This window comes from Bolinopsis microptera, chromosome 1 (assembly GCF_026151205.1).
Source record: "Bolinopsis microptera isolate Bmic1 chromosome 1, MBARI_Bmic_1.0, whole genome shotgun sequence".
Lineage (NCBI taxonomy): Eukaryota > Metazoa > Ctenophora > Tentaculata > Lobata > Bolinopsidae > Bolinopsis > Bolinopsis microptera.
This window is the reverse complement of record NC_087072.1, coordinates 12,744,330-12,766,034: the sequence shown is the minus strand read 5'-3', so window position 1 is coordinate 12,766,034 and position 21,705 is coordinate 12,744,330. Positions and strand designations below refer to the sequence as shown.

General features: G+C 41.0%; 1 protein-coding gene across 1 annotated transcript in view; it reads right to left on the bottom strand.

The window, feature by feature from the left end:
* Positions 1 to 21,705, bottom strand: part of LOC134822277 (dynein axonemal heavy chain 5-like) — a 92,563-nt gene that overhangs the window by 5,230 nt on the left and 65,628 nt on the right. Inside the window, exons 47-71 of the mRNA XM_063833185.1 lie at positions 20,633 to 20,820; positions 20,213 to 20,310; positions 19,166 to 19,262; positions 18,592 to 18,688; positions 17,968 to 18,078; positions 17,594 to 17,841; positions 17,308 to 17,395; positions 16,802 to 17,184; positions 16,395 to 16,653; positions 15,293 to 15,579; positions 14,284 to 14,446; positions 13,875 to 13,980; positions 13,091 to 13,748; positions 12,660 to 12,944; positions 12,354 to 12,518; positions 12,037 to 12,215; positions 11,374 to 11,540; positions 7,349 to 7,926; positions 6,896 to 7,081; positions 4,923 to 5,089; positions 2,419 to 2,587; positions 2,148 to 2,252; positions 1,555 to 1,602; positions 1,135 to 1,164; positions 338 to 422 (exon numbers count right to left, since the gene is read on the bottom strand). Coding sequence (XP_063689255.1) covers positions 338 to 422; positions 1,135 to 1,164; positions 1,555 to 1,602; positions 2,148 to 2,252; positions 2,419 to 2,587; positions 4,923 to 5,089; positions 6,896 to 7,081; positions 7,349 to 7,926; positions 11,374 to 11,540; positions 12,037 to 12,215; positions 12,354 to 12,518; positions 12,660 to 12,944; positions 13,091 to 13,748; positions 13,875 to 13,980; positions 14,284 to 14,446; positions 15,293 to 15,579; positions 16,395 to 16,653; positions 16,802 to 17,184; positions 17,308 to 17,395; positions 17,594 to 17,841; positions 17,968 to 18,078; positions 18,592 to 18,688; positions 19,166 to 19,262; positions 20,213 to 20,310; positions 20,633 to 20,820 — 4,947 coding nt within the window. The remainder of the gene's footprint in view (positions 1 to 337; positions 423 to 1,134; positions 1,165 to 1,554; positions 1,603 to 2,147; positions 2,253 to 2,418; positions 2,588 to 4,922; positions 5,090 to 6,895; positions 7,082 to 7,348; positions 7,927 to 11,373; positions 11,541 to 12,036; positions 12,216 to 12,353; positions 12,519 to 12,659; positions 12,945 to 13,090; positions 13,749 to 13,874; positions 13,981 to 14,283; positions 14,447 to 15,292; positions 15,580 to 16,394; positions 16,654 to 16,801; positions 17,185 to 17,307; positions 17,396 to 17,593; positions 17,842 to 17,967; positions 18,079 to 18,591; positions 18,689 to 19,165; positions 19,263 to 20,212; positions 20,311 to 20,632; positions 20,821 to 21,705) is intronic.

Genomic DNA, 21,705 nt, shown 5'->3' with positions numbered 1-21,705 from the left:
TAAATCTCCGATTACCGGCCTCGATTTACCACAAACCCCGATTTATTCGCGGCCATCTCCTTTCCCCAAATAGGGCTTAACATGCATTATAATGTAAACAAACAAAACCCCGATTTACCGCGGGTGTTTCCTTTCCCCAAACTCCGCGGTAAATCGGGTCAATATCACACCACTTAGACAGTATACACCCCTTGTAGTCGGGAACAAAAACCAGATCATTTTAATTAACTTTAACAGTTGGCGATTGTGACGCAGGAAAGTTTTGGAATTGATTGTGTGCGGTAACGATAGTTTGCTACCTTAATAAAATGTTTTACTGTTAAAGCGTTGAACTAACCTATATCCTCGATCATGAGAGGACGCCCTTGCGACAAACAGTCCTCCAGATGCGTTCTAAAGAACTTGTGGTTGAGCGATGTCACCTGTTAGTTATAATATGGTGACTAATTACGTATTAACTATTACGTACACAGCTACAAAATATGTGACGTTTAAAGGTTCAACAGCAACAAGCTTTCGATTACGAGCATCATTCAACATATATTTCATTTAAGGGTTGCTTTAATAGTTAAGGTAACTAAATGAGCTGAATGCAGAACAATTTAACAAAAACGGTGGTCTGACTAAATAAATCTCCAGTATTCGTATAAAAACAGTATAAGCAGTAAGTAACAACGATGCAGGTGAGTTTTCATTCTATGAAATCAATGACTTGAATGTTATCCCAGTGATAGGAAATCCATACATTATAATCTGAGTTTTAGATAACAATATTGAGATTACAGCGTTGTTTTCATTCTCTATCAGCTGATATAATGCTGATAATAAATCACTGATATGGCATGCGGAAAGTATTATCTGATATTCAAACGAGATTAGCAGCCAATTAGCGGCCAATTAGCAGCCAACAGTGAATCACTAAAGCAAGCAAGTTTTCATTCATCATCTCTTCAAAATCGATCAGCTAATTTTCCACAGATATGAATCAATCACTGATTTTTCGATGAACGAATTCATGAATCTCAAATCATATTGTGACTTCACGACTCGATAAAGATTTTTAGTCTTTAGCATTTCGTTAAAGCAATGGAAGAGTGTTCATTCAAGCTTATCAAAGACCGGCGAATGACTTACGGAGAAATCTTTTGCCTCCTTTCCCTCGCTCTAAAATGGTTAATTCAACTCGTTTGGTACAAAATTGAAAATAATGAACAAATATGTTGTTTATCATTACAATTCAAATATAAGCGATAAAGGAGAACACGGAAGAGGTTGCAGGAGACTCGAATTTAGAGTAATGTTTACAGATACTTTTACCATGAAACTATTTGAAGTTTGAACCACTCAGTGGAATTTACCACATCATTGGTGTGGCCGATGTGAGTGATGACAATGTTATTTTATTATTAAATGAACCGTTTCATCTCGATACCTTTACATTCATTATAATATACACTGTTACTTTATCGGAATGATATTGCGATCCTCGAACTGAAACTAGATATAAACTATAAAGGGAGGAAGTTAATAATTACTTAATTAGTTAATAATTACCGTAAGTATGGTATTTTCTCTGTTCTTGATCCAGATCTTTCCTTGTCCCTGAAAGTTTAGATTTTAGCTATAACTCCTAAACTTAAGCCGTGTTACCTTGGTTACGTACCTTGTTACCTTGGTTACGTACCGTTTAACTCTGTCTGTAAAAGTTCCGTACATCTTAATATTGTCAACAATCTCTCAGTTCAACTCCCAAATGTTTATCGAGTAAAATTTTGTGTCACGCATTTGATTTTCTGTGATGCGACAGGCTGGCCGAGATCAAATCCCGAGACAACTTTCAGACACTTCATATTAAAACGATAAATGGTAAGGCCAACGTTCTCCCAGTATCTTATATAGTGACACATTATAGTTGTTTAAACTGACAGAGCATATATTTGAGGAAGTAACACTATTTGAGTTGACAGTTTAGAGCTAACTCGGTTCGATTAATAATTATAACCATTGCTTTGACCACCAGTGCTTTGCCTTCGTCATCTGGTTATACAAATAAGTGCCTTATATGGGGATAATTTCGAATATTGATGGTGAACTATTTGGTAGTGAACTATTTATAGAAAGTGAGATAATTCCAAACTCATGCGTACCTGGGGATCAATAATGAGGGGATATCTGGTGGCCTTGGTGCAGATGATACCGTTCTGGATACTCAGCTCATCACTAGGCAACCCTTGTAGATTCCACTCCGATATCTGCAAATACATTTATTAGAGTATGTTGAAAATAAAACTAAACAGCAGTTCAATTGAGACACCATTGCTACAAGATTACCAACTTAATACATAGCTGTGTCCACAATTATAGAACACGTACTTAAGTACACGTCTTAATCTAGTCAATAAAAGTACTCTGACTCACAGTGGTTTTCTCAGCCAACATGCTGATGAGGTCCAAGTTGTGAGTGTATGGGATACTCCTGCTTTTATTCTCTCCCTGCCAGTTGCGCAGTAACAACTGTCTGTACTCCTGGTTAAAGGGTCCGCAGTAGGACAGAAAACCAGTCGCCATCAACACGTCTCCTGCCAACCTAGTGAGTGGAGGAGTATTAGTTGGCATGACAACCTAGTGAGTGGAGGAGTATTAGTTGGCATGACAACCTAGTGAGTGGAGGAGTAATAGTTGGCATGACAACCTAGTGAGTGGAGGAGTATTGGTTGGCATGACAACCTAGTGAGTGGAGGAGTATTAGTTGGCATGACAACCTAGTGAGTGGAGGAGTATTAGTTGGCATGACAACCTAGTGAGTGGAGGAGTATTAGTTGGCATGACAACCTAGTGAGTGGAGGAGTATTAGTTGAATGACAACCTAGTGAGTGGAGGAGTATTAGTTGGCATGACAACCTAGTGAGTGGAGGAGTATTAGTTGGCATGACAACCTAGTGAGTGGAGGAGTATTAGTTGGCATGACAACCTAGTGAGTGGAGGAGTATTAGTTGGCATGACAACCTAGTGAGTGGAGGAGTATTAGTTGGCATGACAACCTAGTGAGTGGAGGAGTATTAGTTGGCATGACAACCTAGTGAGTGGAGGAGTATTAGTTGGCATGACAACCTAGTGAGTGGAGGAGTATTAGTTGGCATGACAACCTAGTGAGTGGAGGAGTATTAGTTGGCATGACAACCTAGTGAGTGGAGGAGTATTAGTTGGCTTGACAACCTAGTGAGTGGAGGAGTATTAGTTGGCATGACAACCTAGTGAGTGGAGGAGTATTAGTTGGCAAATGGCATGGCAACCTAGTGAGTGGAGGAGTATTAGTTGGCATGACAACCTAGTGTTGAGTGTTCAGAGGAACAACTCATTTAAAATGAAGGAAGTATTTAATGTATTGGGGGCCCTGTATTGAGGAAGTTACACTATTTAGAGTTGAACTTAACATTAACAGTCGCAAATTCAGTCAGCTTAAAAACCGCAAACTCATCGAACTCCATATATTTAAATTTATCAGTCAATGGCAGTGATATGACCTGTTTCTAAATTTATTTTGTAGTATAATAATAGAAATTAGAATATCAAATAAGAAACCGCCATTAAGATTGTTCTACCGCACATATCTGCCGACAAAAGTGCTTAAGTTTCTGATAAATTTTGGCATTTTAGGTGGTTCAAAAAGGAGGTTTCTGGTAGCCGGCACGCGGTCGATTCTAATGGTTTCTGATGTTTTCATGGACAATTCTTGACGCAACAAAATAAATTTGGTCCTTAAGCATATTTGTCAGAAAACATCAGATATTACCATGCCAACTTAGCAACTCCACTTTGATATCACGAATATGCTTTTTAAAATAGAAATAGAGCAAAACTTATACTGAAAATAGATCGAACTTGACAAAATGTCCATTCGCTTCAGATGATTGATTGAACTGGTCGAAATTTGATGAAATCGCGAATGTACTGAGAATCGTGATATAATTAAATATCAAATGACATCAGCACTTAAACATAAATCGATCAGTTCAGATACATAATCTTGTTGGGCGTTGAGCTTTGGGGCTTTTATCAATCATACTTAAATTCAGGCGAGATTCATCTGTAGAAAACTCTCATTTTGATTTGTCAATTCTGATATGGACGGCTGTCGCTTTCTATATTTTACTCAATGCATCTCTAGCAATACAATATCACGCTACGAATAAGCTTTTAGTAAATTGAAATGGATCATAAACGTGTACTGGAATTGGTCGATCTTGGCAATTTGCCAATTTGGTAGTCATATTGGTACTTGAATTAGACCCAAATCTGATGAGATGGAGATCATATAGAGATTCGTGTCTATCAAATGAACTTTTTAGCCCGAAATTTTAACAGACTTTTAATATAAATACATATTACATATCATCATCTTTGAGCTTGTGCTCCTTTTAATCATACTTGAATTCGGACGTGATTAATATGAATTGGAGTTGTCGAGTTAACATGGCAATACATGCCTATATGCGCGGTGGAACAATCGTGATGGCAGTTTCTGATTTGATATTTCAAACGAATATTAAAAATCTTGCTCAGTTAGTTCATATCGTTTGACAGTTAAACAGTTTATTTTAAGTAATTTTTCAGAGGATTTGATGAATATTTAAATCCAATTTAGGGATATTGGTCATTTTTCGTTTATTCTAACTATCAGCGTTTAAAATTAAATCTCGGAAGTATTTATTAAATTTCGACGATAAGTTTAAAGTTAGGAAGTGGTTATTCATCATATCAAGCCAATCTGCCAAACTCATATTAAAAAATATTAATAAAATAGCGTATAATTGAGACATACCAGCCCACCGCGATGAAAACCCAATATTTTAAATTTTTTGTAATTTTTACAAAGATACCACCCCTCATATTATCTATCAATGAAATTATTAGCAACTCACCTCTCTATCTGAGCCTTGAACTCCTTACTCTGCTCAGTCCACCTGATCTTCTCTCCCCTCAGTCCATCTATCAGAGTTTTAGCTGCTACCATCCTCCTCTTGCAAGTATCAGCATCGTTCTCAAGATCCTTCTTTTCCCTCATAGCGTCATCGTACAGTTTCCTTACCTGAACATGAGGTTATTGGTGAGGTTAGTGATGAGTTTAGTGGTGAGGTTAATGGTGAGGTTAGTGGTGAGGTTAGTGGTGAGGTTAGTGGTGAGGTTAGTGGTGACTGGTGATGTTAGTGGTGAGGTTAGTGGTAGGGTTAGTGGTGAGGTTAGTGGTGAGGTTAGTGGTGAGGTTAGTGGTGAGGTTAGTGGTGAAGTTAGTGGTGGGGTTAGTGGTGAGGTTAGTGGTGAGGTTAGTGGTGAGGTTAGTGGTGGGGTTAGTGGTGAGGTTAGTGGTAGGGTTAGTGGTGAGGTTAGTGGTGAGGTTAGTGGTGAGGTTAGTGGTAGGGTTAGTGGTGAGGTTAGTGGTGAGGTTAGTGGTGAGGTTAGTGGTGAGGTTAGTGGTGAGGTTAGTGGTGAGGTTAGTGGTGAGGTTAGTGGTGAGGTTAGTGGTGAGGTTAGTGGTGAGGTTAGTGGTGGGGTTAGTGGTGAGGTTAGTGGTGAGGTTAGTGGTGAGGTTAGTGGTGAGGTTAGTGGCGAGGTTAGTGTAAAGTGGAGCTACAGTTCATACGCTCCCGCCTCCCCTATACCCTCTTTCGACTTTAGGTGAGTATTTTAATTCATATTAACTACTATTTTTTAATTTTGCGATTGGGGAGGCGGATTATCGTTGTGAAGTACTGTACTACTCACGAAGTACTGTACACGATGTTTTCAACCCACGAGTCAGAGAGCAAGCTCAACTGACGGCTCCCAAGGATGGCGTATGCACATGTGTCTGATCAAGAATGCGGTTGGGCTGTGATTGTATCGACCATGAGTACCAAGCAAGCAGATATTTGAATTGACTAGATTTCCACTGGTAAGCGATTCGGAAAATCATGGGCCGGCATAGTTTAACCAACTACATATTAACTACTATTAACTACTAAGTATCTTCATACTGATTTGTACAGTTTCTCCAGACTCATTTACAGTGACAGCTGTTTGAATAGTAAACTCGGTTGGCAGATAAGTCAGTTGGTCAGTAAAGTACTTTTTCAAAGAACAGCTGAGATTATTGAGACATCTTACCTGGGGACCCCAGGCTATAATGTTCATGAACATAAAGATTCTGCGGAATGACAGGCTGAGCGCCGCCCAATAATGTAACATCAAGCTAATAATAGTGAACAACTATCTAAGACGATTTTTTGGACAAAATCTTATCGTGGGATTTGGCTATTGATAACCTCTGCGACTAGAGAAACCACCCTATTATATTTCAGTCTTTCAAACTGCTGTCAAAATATTCAAGACGCTTGAACTTGGCTGCTTGTAAAGAATGTTGTCCGAATGCAGTTCATACTGATATTAATTCCAGTAGCGAATGCGATTTCGAAATATGACCATATTCAATTTTGTTTGTATCTTATATATTATATAATTAAATTCCGTAGCTCGCTGACGTCGAGTTTCCCCATAATTCCCCAGAATGTGGCACACCATGGAACCTAATGGTAACCTTAATGAATCTAATGGTAACAACGCACGCTGAGGATTGAGAAATCCTCCATTCAATTTGGTGTCGCGACTCTGGTGGCGAGGATAAGTTGATATATTGATATTGCACTTAAATAAGCCAATCCTTCAGAAGATTTGACAACTGACATATTCTCTAATGTCGCTAACTACTTCCCCGGAAGTCGTCTCCCGAAAGCGTATCGAGCTCAGACGTCTCAAGAGTTATTCTATAAATTAATCTCTATAAAAGTCCTTTTCTTATAACAATTAATCTCTATAAAAGTGGCCGTCCTTTTCTTACAACAATAGTCAGTGTAATAACCTTGTCCAGTTCAGCGTTCTTAGCGTCCAGTTGTCCCTGAGCCTGGAGCTTACTCTCGTTGGCGTCCTCCAACCTCCGCTCTTGAACTGCCAGGTTAGCTTTAAGTGGTAACACTTCCTTGTTGATGGAGTAGTATGCGGACATTGCTTTGGTCCATGAACAGAGTCCCGCCACGTTACCGCACACCTAGGAGAGGCAAATTTGTGGTTATATTTATCAACATAATATGTATGATCTTGATTAATATTTAATATTGATTTGAAATTTGATTAAGCTAGTCGCGACAAATAATCATCAGAGTGAAATCGACAGAGTTTAACCCGAATCGTTATGGGGGACAACATTTCGTGGAGACGGGTGTTAATCAGCGAAATTGTCGCAAACTTTTAAGTTTAAAAACTCTTTAACGATTGACAAACTTAATTAAAAACGCAAAATGTTCGCTGATCAAACCTTTTTGGCAACTTCAAGCGAATAGTCTGGCATCTCAAAGTAGGGCTGCAGCAACTCCACCACCTCGTCGTTTATGGTGTCCTTGTTAAAGTTCTGTAGAGACTGCAGGAAAGTGCTGCCACTCAACATCTTGAGAGAGTGGCTCCAGCTCGGCTTGACACACGGTCTGTCCGGGTCCATCTCCACCTGTTCCACTTGGCGGCCCAACAACAACAGCACACAGTCTGATATCCTCATAATGAGATGAGGTGGTTTGGGTAACTTCCTCACTGTCGCTATATCTGCTGGTTTTATAGTTAGCAGGGCCGCTTCAGCTTCTTTAAGAGCAGGTTTTGCTTTCTCCAGTTTTTCCAACGCAATCTTCTTGTCAATTGAGATGCTGTCGAATATAGACTGAGCTTTGTCCTTCTTTTTTTGCACCTCCTGTTTGGCAACTTCTGCTGCCTCAGCTTGAATAGTCACATCGGCCAGCACTTTCTCCGCTTTAACAGAGGACACTGCGAGCTCCTTTTCCTTCTCGACAAGCTCTACCGAGAGTTCCGCTACTGACTCACTTGCTTCGTTCAGCTTGTCCAAACCTGATAACAGGGGCAGTTGTTAATACCAATACTAAACCTGATAACAGGGGCAGTTGTTAATACCACTACTAAACCTGATAACAGGGGCAGTTGTTAATACCACTACTAAACCTGATAACAGGGGCAGTTGTTAATACCACTACTAAACCTGATAACAGGGGCAGTTGTTAATACCACTACTAAACCTGATAACAGGGGCAGTTGTTAATACCACTACTAAACCTGATAACAGGGGCAGTTGTTAATACCACTACTAAACCTGATAACAGGGGCAGTTGTTAATACCACTACTAAACCTGATAACAGGGGCAGTTGTTAATACCACTACTAAACCTGATAACAGGGGCAGTTGTTAATACCACTACTAAACCTGATAACAGGGGCAGTTGTTAATACCACTACTAAACCTGATAACAGGGGTAGTTGTTAATACCACTACTAAATAACAGGGGCAGTTGTTAATACCACTACTAAATAACAGAGGCAACATTGAGATGGCGGACAAGTGTAACAAGTGTAACAAGTGTAACAAGTGTAACAAGTGTAACAAGTGTAACAAGTGTAACAAGTGTAACAAGTGTAACAAGTGTAACAAGTGTAATAAGTGTAACGAATTGTTGATGATGTTGCGAATTTTCATGAAATATCCGTTAATTTTGCCGGATATTTCATGATCGCGATTTGTTCTAATGATTTAAGATTTCGTCAAGGTACTGACATTAAATGGACCGACGACAGTCGACAGTGCAGACTATTGTCGTACAAACAATAGCGATATACTATGCACAGAGAATATTTCAGCGATCGATCGAAAAAATGAAATCCTATTATCATAATTTCTTGGATTTTCTCGAAATATGTACGTTTCTAAAATTAGGCACGTTATCCTTTGAGAGAGTTTATTGCAGCGTAAAGAAAGAGCATAGCATCAAATGAGATCTTATTCTTTCTTTGCAGTTTTGTTATTGCATCTGAAGAGTAGTGATTTTTTACATTTCTGATGTACATATTTTCGATCAGTATTTGCCTTGATTTTAAAGAAAAGGAACGAGCCTTACAAACTTAACTAACATAACGTCACTAGTCAGGACTTCATAAGTTCTAGATAAAGTATACAAATTTCCATCGCGATAACTTTGCACCCATTCAAGTATTCAAAAGTAGGCCTTCCCTCACTCTCAGCAAAAAGTAGCCCTTCCCACTTTCCCAGTCAAAAGTAGCCCTTCCCACTTTCCCAGTCAAAAGTAGTCCTTCCCACTTTCCCTGTCAAAAGTAGCCCTTTCCACTTTCCCAGTCAAAAGTAGTCCTTCCCACTTTCCCAGTCAAAAGTAGCCCTTCCCACTTTCCCAGTCAAAAATTACGTATGATTCAAATTTTGGGATTCTTAAATCCTCAAAATACCTCACCTACGATTCAAATTTTGAGATTCTGGGACACCTTTCTCGGTATAATAACCTCTTTGCTCATGATTGCTCAAGAAACTGCAAATATCCTTTCCGATTGTTATATTGTCAGACAGTTAGTATCGCGAACATGAATGTGTGGCTCGGAGTACTAGCTCTATTTTTCACCATAAGTAAGTCAAATTATCATATTTTCTTTAAATTGTACCCAGTTATTATTACAAGTGTCACATAATTAACAGCACTTTTTGGGGATAGTCACTATAATTAATTTCAAACTTTCCACTTTAGTAACTTTAGTAACTCCCCCAACTCCCAGATAGTCACTACAATTAATTTCAAACTTTCCACTTTAGTAACTTTAGTAACTTTAGTAACTCCCCCAACTCCCAGGTGGATGGTGCACAGAGGAGTACCCCTACGTTTAGTAACTCCCCCAACTCAGGTGGATGGTGCACAGAGGAGTACCCCTACGTTTAGTAACTCCCCCAACTCTCAGGTGGATGGTGCACAGAGGAGTACCCCTACGTTTAGTAACTCCCCCAACTCAGGTGGATGGTGCACAGAGGAGTACCCCTACGTTTAGTAACTCCCCCAACTCAGGTGGATGGTGCACAGAGGAGTACCCCTACGTTTAGTAACTCCCCCAACTCCCAGGTGGATGGTGCACAGAGGAGTACCCCTACGTTTAGTAACTCCCCCAACTCCCAGGTGGATGGTGCACAGAGGAGTACCCCTACGTTTAGTAACTCCCCCAACTCCCAGGTGGATGGTGCACAGAGGAGTACCCCTACGTTTAGTAACTCCCCCAACTCAGGTGGATGGTGCACAGAGGAGTACCCCTACGTTTAGTAACTCCCCCAACTCTCAGGTGGATGGTGCAGAGAGGAGTACCCCTACGTTTAGTAACTTTAGTAACTCCCCCAACTCCCAGGTGGATGGTGCACAGAGGAGTACCCCTACGTTTAGTAACTCCCCCAACTCTCAGGTGGATGGTGCACAGAGGAGTACCCCTACGTTTAGTAACTCCCCCAACTCTCAGGTGGATGGTGCACAGAGGAGTACCCCTACGTTTACGAGTACGGTACCAAGTGCTGCAAGACCGACCATGAGGCTAAGTACCCGAGCACAGTGAACAGTGTCCCATGGATATCCTCCAACGTACCTACTTCTAGTTGGAAGTGTGACGGAGGACCGCTGCTCTCCTTCAGCACCTGCTGTGAGAACAATCAGAGCACCAACTGTCCCTGGGAGGAGTGGGATCATGCCTGTTTAGACCACCTGTCAGTGGTTCAACACTGCCTGCTTAAAGACTGGGATCTAAGAGGGAGTGACATCCACAAAACCCTCCAGCCAACTGTGGAGGACTGTGTGTACGAGTGTCAGAGTTTTGAGATGTGCACTCATCTCACCTACCTGGAGTCAGATAACAACTGCTATCTGAAGAGCGGGGATAGTGTGGAGGGTAAACTCAAGGGCGCTGTTTCTTTGCGTATGTCATGTATGATGGGTGACGAGGCTACCGTATGGGCTACCTCTACTATAGCCGAGATCACATTTACAGTCGATACAGTCGCTACGGATACCAGAACGCCCAGCGGTACGATACAACAAAATCTAGACTGTGAAGATTGCACAAAGCTTTCGTCAGCTATCACTTATGGCGGTGCTACAGGGCTGTTCTTTCTGGTATTCATTTATATAGGCAGATAAGGTCCACTACAATCACGATTTGGGCCTTGATGTAATAATGCAGTTCATACCATATTGTGGACTAATTGTTTGCTTTTTGCATTTATTAGATAATGTGAGAAGACTTGGACATAATGTTTCGAGCTCTTTTTTTATATCATGGACAATGACAAGCTACTAATTTTGAGATATCACTGAAATTTGCCTCTGTAGGTCCTATGAGGTTCCAGTTTTTCCCAAACTCTTTTTAAAGTATAAATTTGAGATGGAGGAAATCAACATTTCGATGCTTTTTATTATGTTGCAAAGCTGTTATTTTGCTATTTTCAATTTTTGAAAAAAGTTTCCTCACCAGTGTTCATGCGTTGCGCCATATCGTTTTTCTGCTTGCACTTCTCCATGTAAATCTCTTTGTAGTTGGCGATGAAAGAGAGATAACTCTTAGGGGTCACGTGGGTAGACCTCCGGAACCTATCAAAGTACTTGACACAAGCTTCAGCCACCCCGTCGTGAATATACCTGTAAATTGAGGGAAAGTTATACACGTATTGTCCGACACTATTGTCCGACACGCACTATTGTCCGACACACACTATTGTCCGACACTATTGTCCGACACACACTATTGTCCGACACTATTGTCCAACACACACTATTGTCCGACACTATTGTCCGACACACACTATTGTCCGACAAACCTTAGTGCGTGTCGAACTACAGTGTCGAACTACATTGTCGAACTACATTGTCGAACTACATTGTCGAACTACAGTACGTGAATCGGGTAACCTAAGCATAGTTATAACATTCATCTGGGTTCTGGGTGTGTGATGTGTTGAATGAGTCACAAGTTCTCTCTTAAATAACTTTCTGGCTCTAATGTCAGTTTTAGACCAAGACTATGTACGTGCTGAACATTAAGAGATTCTCTTTTATTTGTGAAGGTTGACGCAATGTTTTTAAGTGCAATCTGGCTGTAATGTTGTCACCAGTGTGACATGGTAACTAAACTCACCCCATACTGTATACGATCTGTTCCTTGACCTCATCAACGCATCTCATCTCAAAAGAGGACAAGAAATGCTTTGCCACAGCTATGAGGGCGTCTTTGGGCCACCTGGCAAACCAGTCCATAGTACAGCCTGATATAAGTCCTGGGAACTTGAGGGCTCTGTTTCGGAACTTCTCCCCCACCTGGGTATAAAACGGGTTAGCTATACGAGGATGAAGACAAATTTGCAACTATTTACACTTTTATTGAAGAAATTCAAGGTTGATGGAAAATAAAGTAACCGCCTTTACAAAAACCGACTTAGTAAAACACGGTCTAACCGGTGAGAAACAGAGCACGATGTGAAGGTTATTCCTGGCTCTAGAGAGGAAATACTCATAAAGGTTCTCCGGAGTCGGTGGGTGTCTGGGTAGCTCCTTCTTCATCACAGGTATTAGCTCCTGCTGAATCTCGTCCATTTCGTCACGTGCAAACAGGTTAGAAACCTGTAGAATTGGGGTTATGTAGGTTCTAGTTGAACAACTTTCTGAAGATCATGTTTCTGCCTAGGAATAGAACGTTTCTGCCCACTGTGTTTTTGCCAACAACATTTTCAACAGTTGCTAAAGAGCCATTGATTGACAAACCTCGCCAGATGAGAGAATGTTATTGAGATACTCCAGGAAGGCTTCATCTTTAATATCATTATCAGTAAATATAAAGCTCATAGGTATCCCCTGTTGTCCAGTAGCCCTGTACAAGATCTTCAGATCATCCATCAGATTACTGCTGTTGTAGGACCTGGTCAGTGTTATCTGGAATGTTTTGTAGCCCGCGATAAAGGAGGCAAGTTTGGTAAGGGACTGTTTACCTGACCCTCCAACTCCAACTAGCAAGGCATTGCCCCGGGGAGTCTGTAGGATTCTAGATACCTGTTAGAGATTGGCTGTGTAAACTAAATGCTGCCAATTGCAACCAGAGAGTGAGGAAACTTTTTAAATAAGAAACTTGATGGAAAGTAGTGTATTAAAAACATTATGTCACTTATACACTCGAAAAGCAACTTATCCTGTCTAACCTTTACGAGATGAGTCATGGCATCCTTGAAGAAGACTAGATCTATAGGAGCACCTCTAATAGACTCGTTATACTGTTCCATGAAGTTGATCAGCCTAGCTTCCAGCTGCACGAAGTCAGCGATAGGCTCGTAAATAGAGGGAGCGTCAAAGTCATGGTCATCAGGTTCCTCCCCTGTAACATCGGGAGCGTCCCGGAGGAAGCTGACAAACCAGTCATCCTCCCGCACGTAACCAGCACACTCCTCTCCCAGCTCCTCCTCAGCTATATTCAGCATGGTCTTCTGGAACCAGACTAGGTCCTCAGGGTTAGTGAATCTGTCCGCTATTACCCTGGTGCTCTCGTGTCTCCACAGCTTTAGGATAATAGCCGGCTCGCACGCTACCTCCGGGATACACTTCAACATTCCCTCCCAAATCCTGCTAAGATCTCTCAGGTTAAAGATGTAGTGGAACTTGGCAGGGGTCGGTAACATCTTGATTTTAACAGCTTGCCAAAGTTTCCTGGTCAGAGGAACCACCTGCTCAACAAACTGCATGACACCCTCCGTGAAGCCTCTCTCCTTGCAGTAGTAACCACAGCCAATAGTCTTGAAGATCTTGTCCATGCTGGCGTTGGAAGGCAGGCAGCAGTTGAAGATACTGAAGTGTCTCTTTAACCTGAAGTGAGTGGAAACTAAATACCTGGAATGTTCTAGAAGGTCCTTATCTGGTATCTAGACTTGATTACCAAAAATACTGAGAGACGTGCGGTATGACTTGTACAGATTAAGATATTAGCTTTACCTTTGAGGGATGTCATTTCTACCACCTCCCGGTTGAATCATGGCTGCCATAAAGAACATATCTGTAATCGTTGTAAAATCTCCGATTTTCTCTAAACTGTAAAACCCTGAAATGAACCAGTACAGTTTAATTATTCGAGCAAAACTAGATGGTCTATAGGTCAGTAAGCCGTAAGGATAAACAAGAGACAATTCCGTCGTATCAAAAAGGTGATTAATCAGCAGATCACGTCAGTAGGATAGCTGACAGTAGGATAGCTGTACTCTGCTGATTAGTATTAGGAGTATTGCCATTAATATCAACAAATTGTTCTGTTTTATCACCACAGGCTCTTTAATGCTCACCGCCCATCGCAACGCCAACAAATAGTTGCTATGAATGGTTGCCATCGCAACAAATAGTTTCTAACCGTTCATTTCCATGAGCTGTCTGACGATCTCGTTGGTGATCTGATCTAACCACTCGTTGATAACAGGCATATTGATGTCATCAATAAAGACAGTCATCTTCTTGCCGGCTGGTGGACCATACGTGTTCCCCATGCGCTTGTCAACGAACGCTTCCACTGTTCTCTGGGGAGCGAAATAGATTGTTAACAGTGTTAACAGTGTTAACTCTGGGGAACGGTATACAGTGTTAACTCTGGGGAGCGGTATACAGTGTTAACAGTGTTAACAGTGTTAACTCTGGGGAACGGTATACAGTGTTAACTCTGGGGAGCGGTATACAGTGTTAACTCTGGGGAGCGGTACACAGTGTTAACTCTGGGGAGCGGTATACAGTGTTAACTCTGGGGAGCGGTACACAGTGTTAACTCTGGGGAGCGGTATACAGTGTTAACTCTGGGGAGCGGTACACAGTGTTAACGATGTAGAGGTTTCTTTTTAAAGTGGCTTCTGAGATTTGGGAGGAGGTTTAGAGTTAAAAAGGCATACAAAGTGGGGAAGGTTGTTCTGGAAGGTTGTTCTTTTCAGTAGCCTCAAGGCCAATACTAAAGCATGGGTGTGATGGTTTGCGGAGGGTTTGCGGAGGGTTTGGGCACGTTATAATGCTCACATGGAGCCCGTGCGGTTAAACTACCAACATTTTAATTTGTAATTTGTTTATGTAAACTGTTCCTGCAGGTCACAACAGTGATTTAGCCTCTAAAACATGACTTCTAGTTTCAACTATTTTCACGTAAAATTGATGGTAATTTTTGAAATTATTCCACCACTACCATTACCACCTGGGTACATGGGAGCAGAACACCAAAATCTATTAAAATATAACCACGCATTTTAAGCTCAAGTCATTACTTCAAACAAATTCGCCTCAGCATTACAGGTCGATGGTAGTTCATTAGATTTAGCGAATACCGAATTCTGCTTGAGCTATTTATAACACTCTGTTGATAAAGAGAAAAGTATTAGAAATACCTGGAAAAGATAAGGAGTAGTGGCGGATGAGAAGTTAAAGGATTTAAAGAGTTTTAACTCAGGGGCTTCCTTGACAACGTTGCTCCCGAACGACTTGAGAATAACAGTTTTAGCGGTCCCCTGCTCGCCAATTAACATCACAGCTTTGTTCTGCTTGTGTATGGTCTCCACTAAGAAGTTCATCCTCACGTTATCCACATTTGGAACCAGGATAGAAGAGTACTCCGGACAGTGGTCCGTGGGGTACTGGTAATTCTCCACCCTCTCCAACCAGTGCTGCCAGTTACCTGCGCGATATTAGTATTAGATAGCAACGAGTTACCTGCACCGTGTTAGATTTAGTGTTACGGTACATAGCGATATCAATGTTACCGAGCGACCAGTTTTCTGATCGAGATAAGTGTCAGTTGTCAACCAGTTTGACCAATAGTTGTTGGTGAGAAAATGTTTAAACCGTTATGAAGCAAGCATTTAACATATCAACCCTCGCTAGTCAGTAGGCCTAGGGAAAAACTTCAGGGCCAATATGCAATTTTCAGAGATCAAATATGAATACTAGGTAATGAGAATTGGTCGAGTATACGATTGACGTAGCCCGATTTGTTTCAGAAAATTCCCAGTTCATTAAATTTATATATATTAAATTCCTTCGGCTTCCTGTAATTGGCTGGTTGCACTTGTGTAACATTGTGGCTGTTGGAATACACCGAAGTAAAATAAGTGTCTAGATAAAAAATACGAGCTACAGGAAGACAAGATTATATGGACTGTCAAATTTTTGGGTGCATTAGAATTATAACGCCCGGACCATGAAATCAAGAATCAGGGAATGGTTAAATTTAAGCAATCTTTGCTTCAGACAAAATGTTTCAATATCGTGACGTTTGATAAAGAGTCACGGAGCATAAAGGGATCGGGCAAGATAATCAACATCTTCAAAGGATCATTAAACTTCACTGCATTTTGTTTTGTCAGTTGCGCTTGACACTTCATAACTTCAGTTGACAGCCAAAATGAGAATACGATTATTTTCGAGACTTAATGACGCATAAAAGTTCAAAGAAACTGTGCCACAATTTTTGCACCCTCAGTAATAACCAACCTTTGTCGTCAACGAGAAACTCGAATATAGTAGTTCCGGGTGGATGTTTGTTGAAAGGAGGCATGTCAACAGAGCACCTGTCCACCATGAACTCCTGCATCTTCTCCCTGTCCTCCAGCTCTAGCAGAGCCCCCAGAGACCACATGATGGCGAACACGTAGAGACGACCTAAGTGCTCCGGAGAAAGGACTGCTATCTCCTCCCGACCCGAGTTCAGGTCTATCTTTACAGGGATCAGTCCTTCTAACAGATCACAAGCCTGGAAAAGGTCAGTGTTATATTGATCCTCTTTACACGACTGCAATCATTAGGAAAGTTTCTTATTTTTACTTTGCTATATTCCTGTGTAAAAATATACTATCAAATCTTGTAACCGTGTATTAAACAGGTTGATAGCGAATAGATACCTGTCGTATGTAGTTGCACTCCAGTGTTTCCATCCTGGGGTTCAGACTCTGCCACACATAGGTATAAACAGCAGTGAAGCTGCCCTCGAACAGCTCCATCAGGACCTTCCTCTCAGTGGGGGGTCGGTGGTTCAGCCAGCCCTCTAAGATAGGGTGCCAGTCCAGCGCACTGCTACTCATGTACACCATACCGTTACGGGATACTGTGGCGGGGGAGGCGTTGTCAATGTTGTGGGGCTCAAACACGATCTTACAGTTGGGGGACATGGGGATGCGGTCTCCGTTTGCTAGAGTTAGGGTCTTGTTGTCGTCCAGCACTGAGTTCAAGTTCTCGATCCAGATAGCGTCCACTGGTCCGTCTAGGACAAGCCACACATTTTCTCCTGCATTAATTATTGAGTGAGGATATAGGGTTTGTCAGTGAGCGAACCCATGTTAAAGGCCCTTGGAAGATAATGTATTTGCATGTGAGAGGTCGTTTTCTGAAAGAAAGCACGAAAAATAACCTTTCTTGGTTTTGAGAGTTTTTCTCCATAGTGTAGAGAATATTCCGTCCGTCCAATCGTTGGTAGCAACGTCAAGCCTACCAAACATCTGCAACAATATTTTACTTTTAGGGACTATAGCTACAGGTTTCATTATAGTATGAGTAAAATAACCGGTATCAAAGCAATTAACAGCCTACAGAAAACCCGCTTTAAAAAGTTTCTTTTCTCAATCTATTACCAACTACCACCGTGAACAGATAAATCAGAGATTCTAACAATGTAACATTAGCCCTCTTAACAGTACCTGTGGTGAAGAGATAGCTTTAGGGTTCATCCTCATCTCTTTAGTGAAGCTACCACACGTGCTCATAGCTTTCATCAGCACGTGTATACACACAGTCTTACCGGCCCCACTGGGGCCCAAAGCCATCATCCCGTGTCTCACTCGCTGAGTCTCAAATAGCTGGATTAGTTTCAGTACCCAGGGTAGATGGTAGATCAGCTTCTCCTCTTCACATTGGTCCTTGATTGCTTTCTCAAGAGCTGGATACCCTGGCGAAGTTACCAGTAAGTCCTGGTTACCCTGGTTACGGGTTACACCCTATCTGAGATACCTAGAGTTGAAGTTTTTACCACCAGTTTTCTCAATTTTCCAAGCCTAGCACAATATTAACAAACCAGCAGTGTCGAGTGTGATCGCAGGGAAGAGATCAGATATGAGAGATAAGAAGAGAGGCTCGTCTTCATCAACCAACTTGGAGAGGTTCATGTCCCGCAGCACTCGCATAACTGGATTGGGAAGAACAAAATCAGTGTTTAGAAACATTAAGTTTATCAGTTGTGATACCAGATCAATGGTGCCAACTGACAGATAACAGTTTGTATGTCTGATAATTATGGTGGTTTATCGGTAAGATTAGATAATAATTTCAAATACAGATTTTTGCTAGGTTCGGTATTGAAAGTGTTTGGACTAAACAGTCTGTTTTGGCACCGTTATTGGTAAATAGGTTTTGGAGGGCCGAGAAGCTTTCGGTCTGTGCCGGTCCATTACCTTCGTCTGGTTGAACTTATGAACTCCAAATTTTAGACACTTGTAAAAAATAGTAGTGATCCCACCGGGTGCAAGCTATTAGCAAACGCTCTGTTGCCCTCAAATATTCAACGGTCGAGAAATTTGTTAGATACTCGCATGTCTAGTTTCTTTCAGAAGATAAAGCCTTTTCTTTTTACGACATTTGTTTTCAAAAACAAATGTCGAAATATCCATTTTGTTGTATAAGAATCTGGGCGGGAACGTACCTATTTTGCTCTCAGGATCTGAAGCATTGTCTCGTTTGTTTTGTCCAAGGGTTCTCAACACCGACAGGATATTTCGTAGCCCAAAATCGTAATGAACCTGCGTCAACAGTGGTAGTTACTAAGGTTACAGTGGTAGTTACCATGGGGAGGTGGTAGTTACTGTGGAGACGATACTGAGTGGTAACCGTCGTTACTCGTATTGCAACATATTGACGACATATCAGTAATATCAGATATTGTGGGTTTAATTGTCTCTTCTTAAAGTTAATCTCAGTGCTCTCCAGGATTATAAATTGCACCATGATAGAGATAATATCGGTGCAGCAATAACCGCACCTCTTCCGACACTTTATCACGCTTCAGTCAGCTAAATTGTAGTTTAAATGACAGTCATAAGATATTCTCGACGTTGAAATAGCTAAATATAACTATTTAAGGAGTGCTTGGTTTTATATTTAGTTTTATATTGTCAGGCTTGACACCGACAATTTGTACCTTTAATGGTCTAACTTGTCGGAATGGGCGAGGTTATCATAGATTGGGGTATAAAACTGCACTGCATTCCCTTTCAAACCTGTTTGGTGAGTTGCTCCTCACAGAGTTTGTAGAGCGTGTAGAACTTGCTCGCTAGTGATAGGTTCTCAGCAAATCCACAACTAGCCAGTTTCACCCTGTTAGAAATATTGGTGATTATTTGCGGCTGAAATATCGTTCTTCAGAATGCTGGTGATTTATTTGCACACATTTCGGTATATAGTGGTATAGTCTGGTTAGTTATGTAGAAAAATGAACCTGTATTTCATAGTAGAGGCCATCACAGCGTTCCTAAATGCTGGTAAACGGCCTTTAAAAAGCCCTCTAATATGAGGAGCAGTAAAACGCGCATAACTGAACAGACTAGCATAAATTGTCGCCAGTCTAAGACCATTTAATTGGGGAACCGGACACGAGGGCGGAATACTCAGACACAAGAGTTTCGGTATTTTCAAATGACTCACTTTAACGTGGAAACGAGGGCCATCGTGTTCTGTTCCCGACGCATTGACCTGTTTAACTAATTACTAATGACATATTGACATCCCTCGTAATTGCATTACAACTTTTGGGGCTGGGTATTTGTGAAATTGAATCAAGGGTTATCGTGCTCAGTACTACTATTTTGATATCGATCGAAATTACTAAATATTCTATAAGCACTATTGTAATTGCAGTTTTACATCTCTAAATGCTTCATGAATACCCCTTGTAGGTACCACCCGTATTTACACTCAATCCTTGATCATTTCCCGATACGAGATCTCTTTTCATATCTTATGAAGTAATTCATTTTTTATAAAATTCTGTATTTCTGCGATACTGAACATTTTCCAGATAAGTCGGGAAATGCAATTTAAATCAAAACGATAAATCAAATAATCCAACGTATCTGAATGCAGTTAAAGATTAACCATTCACATGCATATTTATACGCTCTCCTTCTTGTTATATGGCCGTTTCTGTCATAAAGATATTATCGAATGTCAAATCAAATAACATTACATTTCAAAGCATAAATAAAATATGAACCTAATGATAATCTGCCTGTCTGGCACCATCATAGCCACGGTTCTGAACAACATACCTAATGATAATCTGCCTGTCTGGCACCATCATAGCCACGGTTCTGAACAACATCTTCAAGTTCTCAGGCAGTTCCTGTCTACCCGCGTAACCTGGGTTCTGTAGAATACTTGGGATTAGATGATAGGTTCAGTATTATATTTATAGGTTTGTGGTGAAATGCATAGTGCGATATGTTTGTAGTATAGCTAACAGATAGGAGGATATTTGAGTACGTTTCATAATATTATCAGTTTTGTTATATATGCTAAAAGCTGTTGTTCGTACCACCGCGATCGCTGGTCTAGACGAATAAAAGCCTATATATTTCATCAAGGATAAGTTCGTGACTAAGTAATGATTCCATTACAAATTGCCCAGTTTCATCATCCTCGACTATTCACGGCAGTTGAAACTTATTTTTAGAATCTAAATAGGTTACCATGGTGATAAACAACCCGAACTCAGGGTTGAGATCCACCACGTCTCCGTCCGTGAAGATGAACTGTCGTTTCCGTTCCTTCCTGCATGCCAGCACGATAGCGATCTGCTGAGCCGCTACTGATAGGACAGGCAGGTCTATTCTGTTGAACTCGTCGAAACACCCCCAGGATCCTGACTGAGCTAGTCCTGCGGGCACGATGCGGTTAACAAAGTGCGGGCACGATGCGGTTAACAAAGTGCGGTTGTGATGCGGTTAACAAAGTGCGGTTGTGATGCGGTTAACAAAGTGCGGTTGTGATGCGGTTAACAAAGTGCGGTTGTAATGCGGTAAGTGGATGTTATGTGTGGTTTGAGTTTTCTGTGGAATGTGGTGACAGCAGGTATTCAAGCTAAATCCGAACTGAAGTTTAACAGGAATCCATTTTTATAGATGGTAGGCAATTAAGTGCAGCTAATTAAGTGCAGCTAAACAATCGCTGGAAACCAACAGAGGTAATCTAGTGGTTCTTTAAATTGATCTTTTATTCCAGGCTGATAAATGGCCCAAACTTTGTGTTTCTAAAATTCGGGTTAATAACTACTTCCGTTCTTTGCTATGAATTTAATCTATCCATTTAAGAATTCTTGCGAACCAATCATTTTATCAGCCATTCGAAGATATGCCAGCGACAGATGTGATTATCTAATCTTTGTTTTCGCCATTTAAGGTTATGTTCATATAATCTTATTAAATATTACGTATCAGTATCTGATATTTATCAGTTTTCTGGTAATTCGTATAACTAACATAAAGTATTATGCAATATGCGTGCTTTAATCAATAACCTGATACCAGCTGTGATCCCATCAGGCGGTACCAGGTCATCAGGTGCGAACTGGAACCTCATTATCTACTCGATTGCTTGAGTCTCGACTGAAGTTTCGTGTCACAAGACAACAAAATCAATTATGTTACGCAAATTGCTTTACAATAACCCGGGCTCTGTTTGACATGGGTATAACACATGAGGGCGGAGGATAAAAGGACGGAATACACCTTGAGTCCCTGCCCTTGAGTTTAAGCCCACGAGT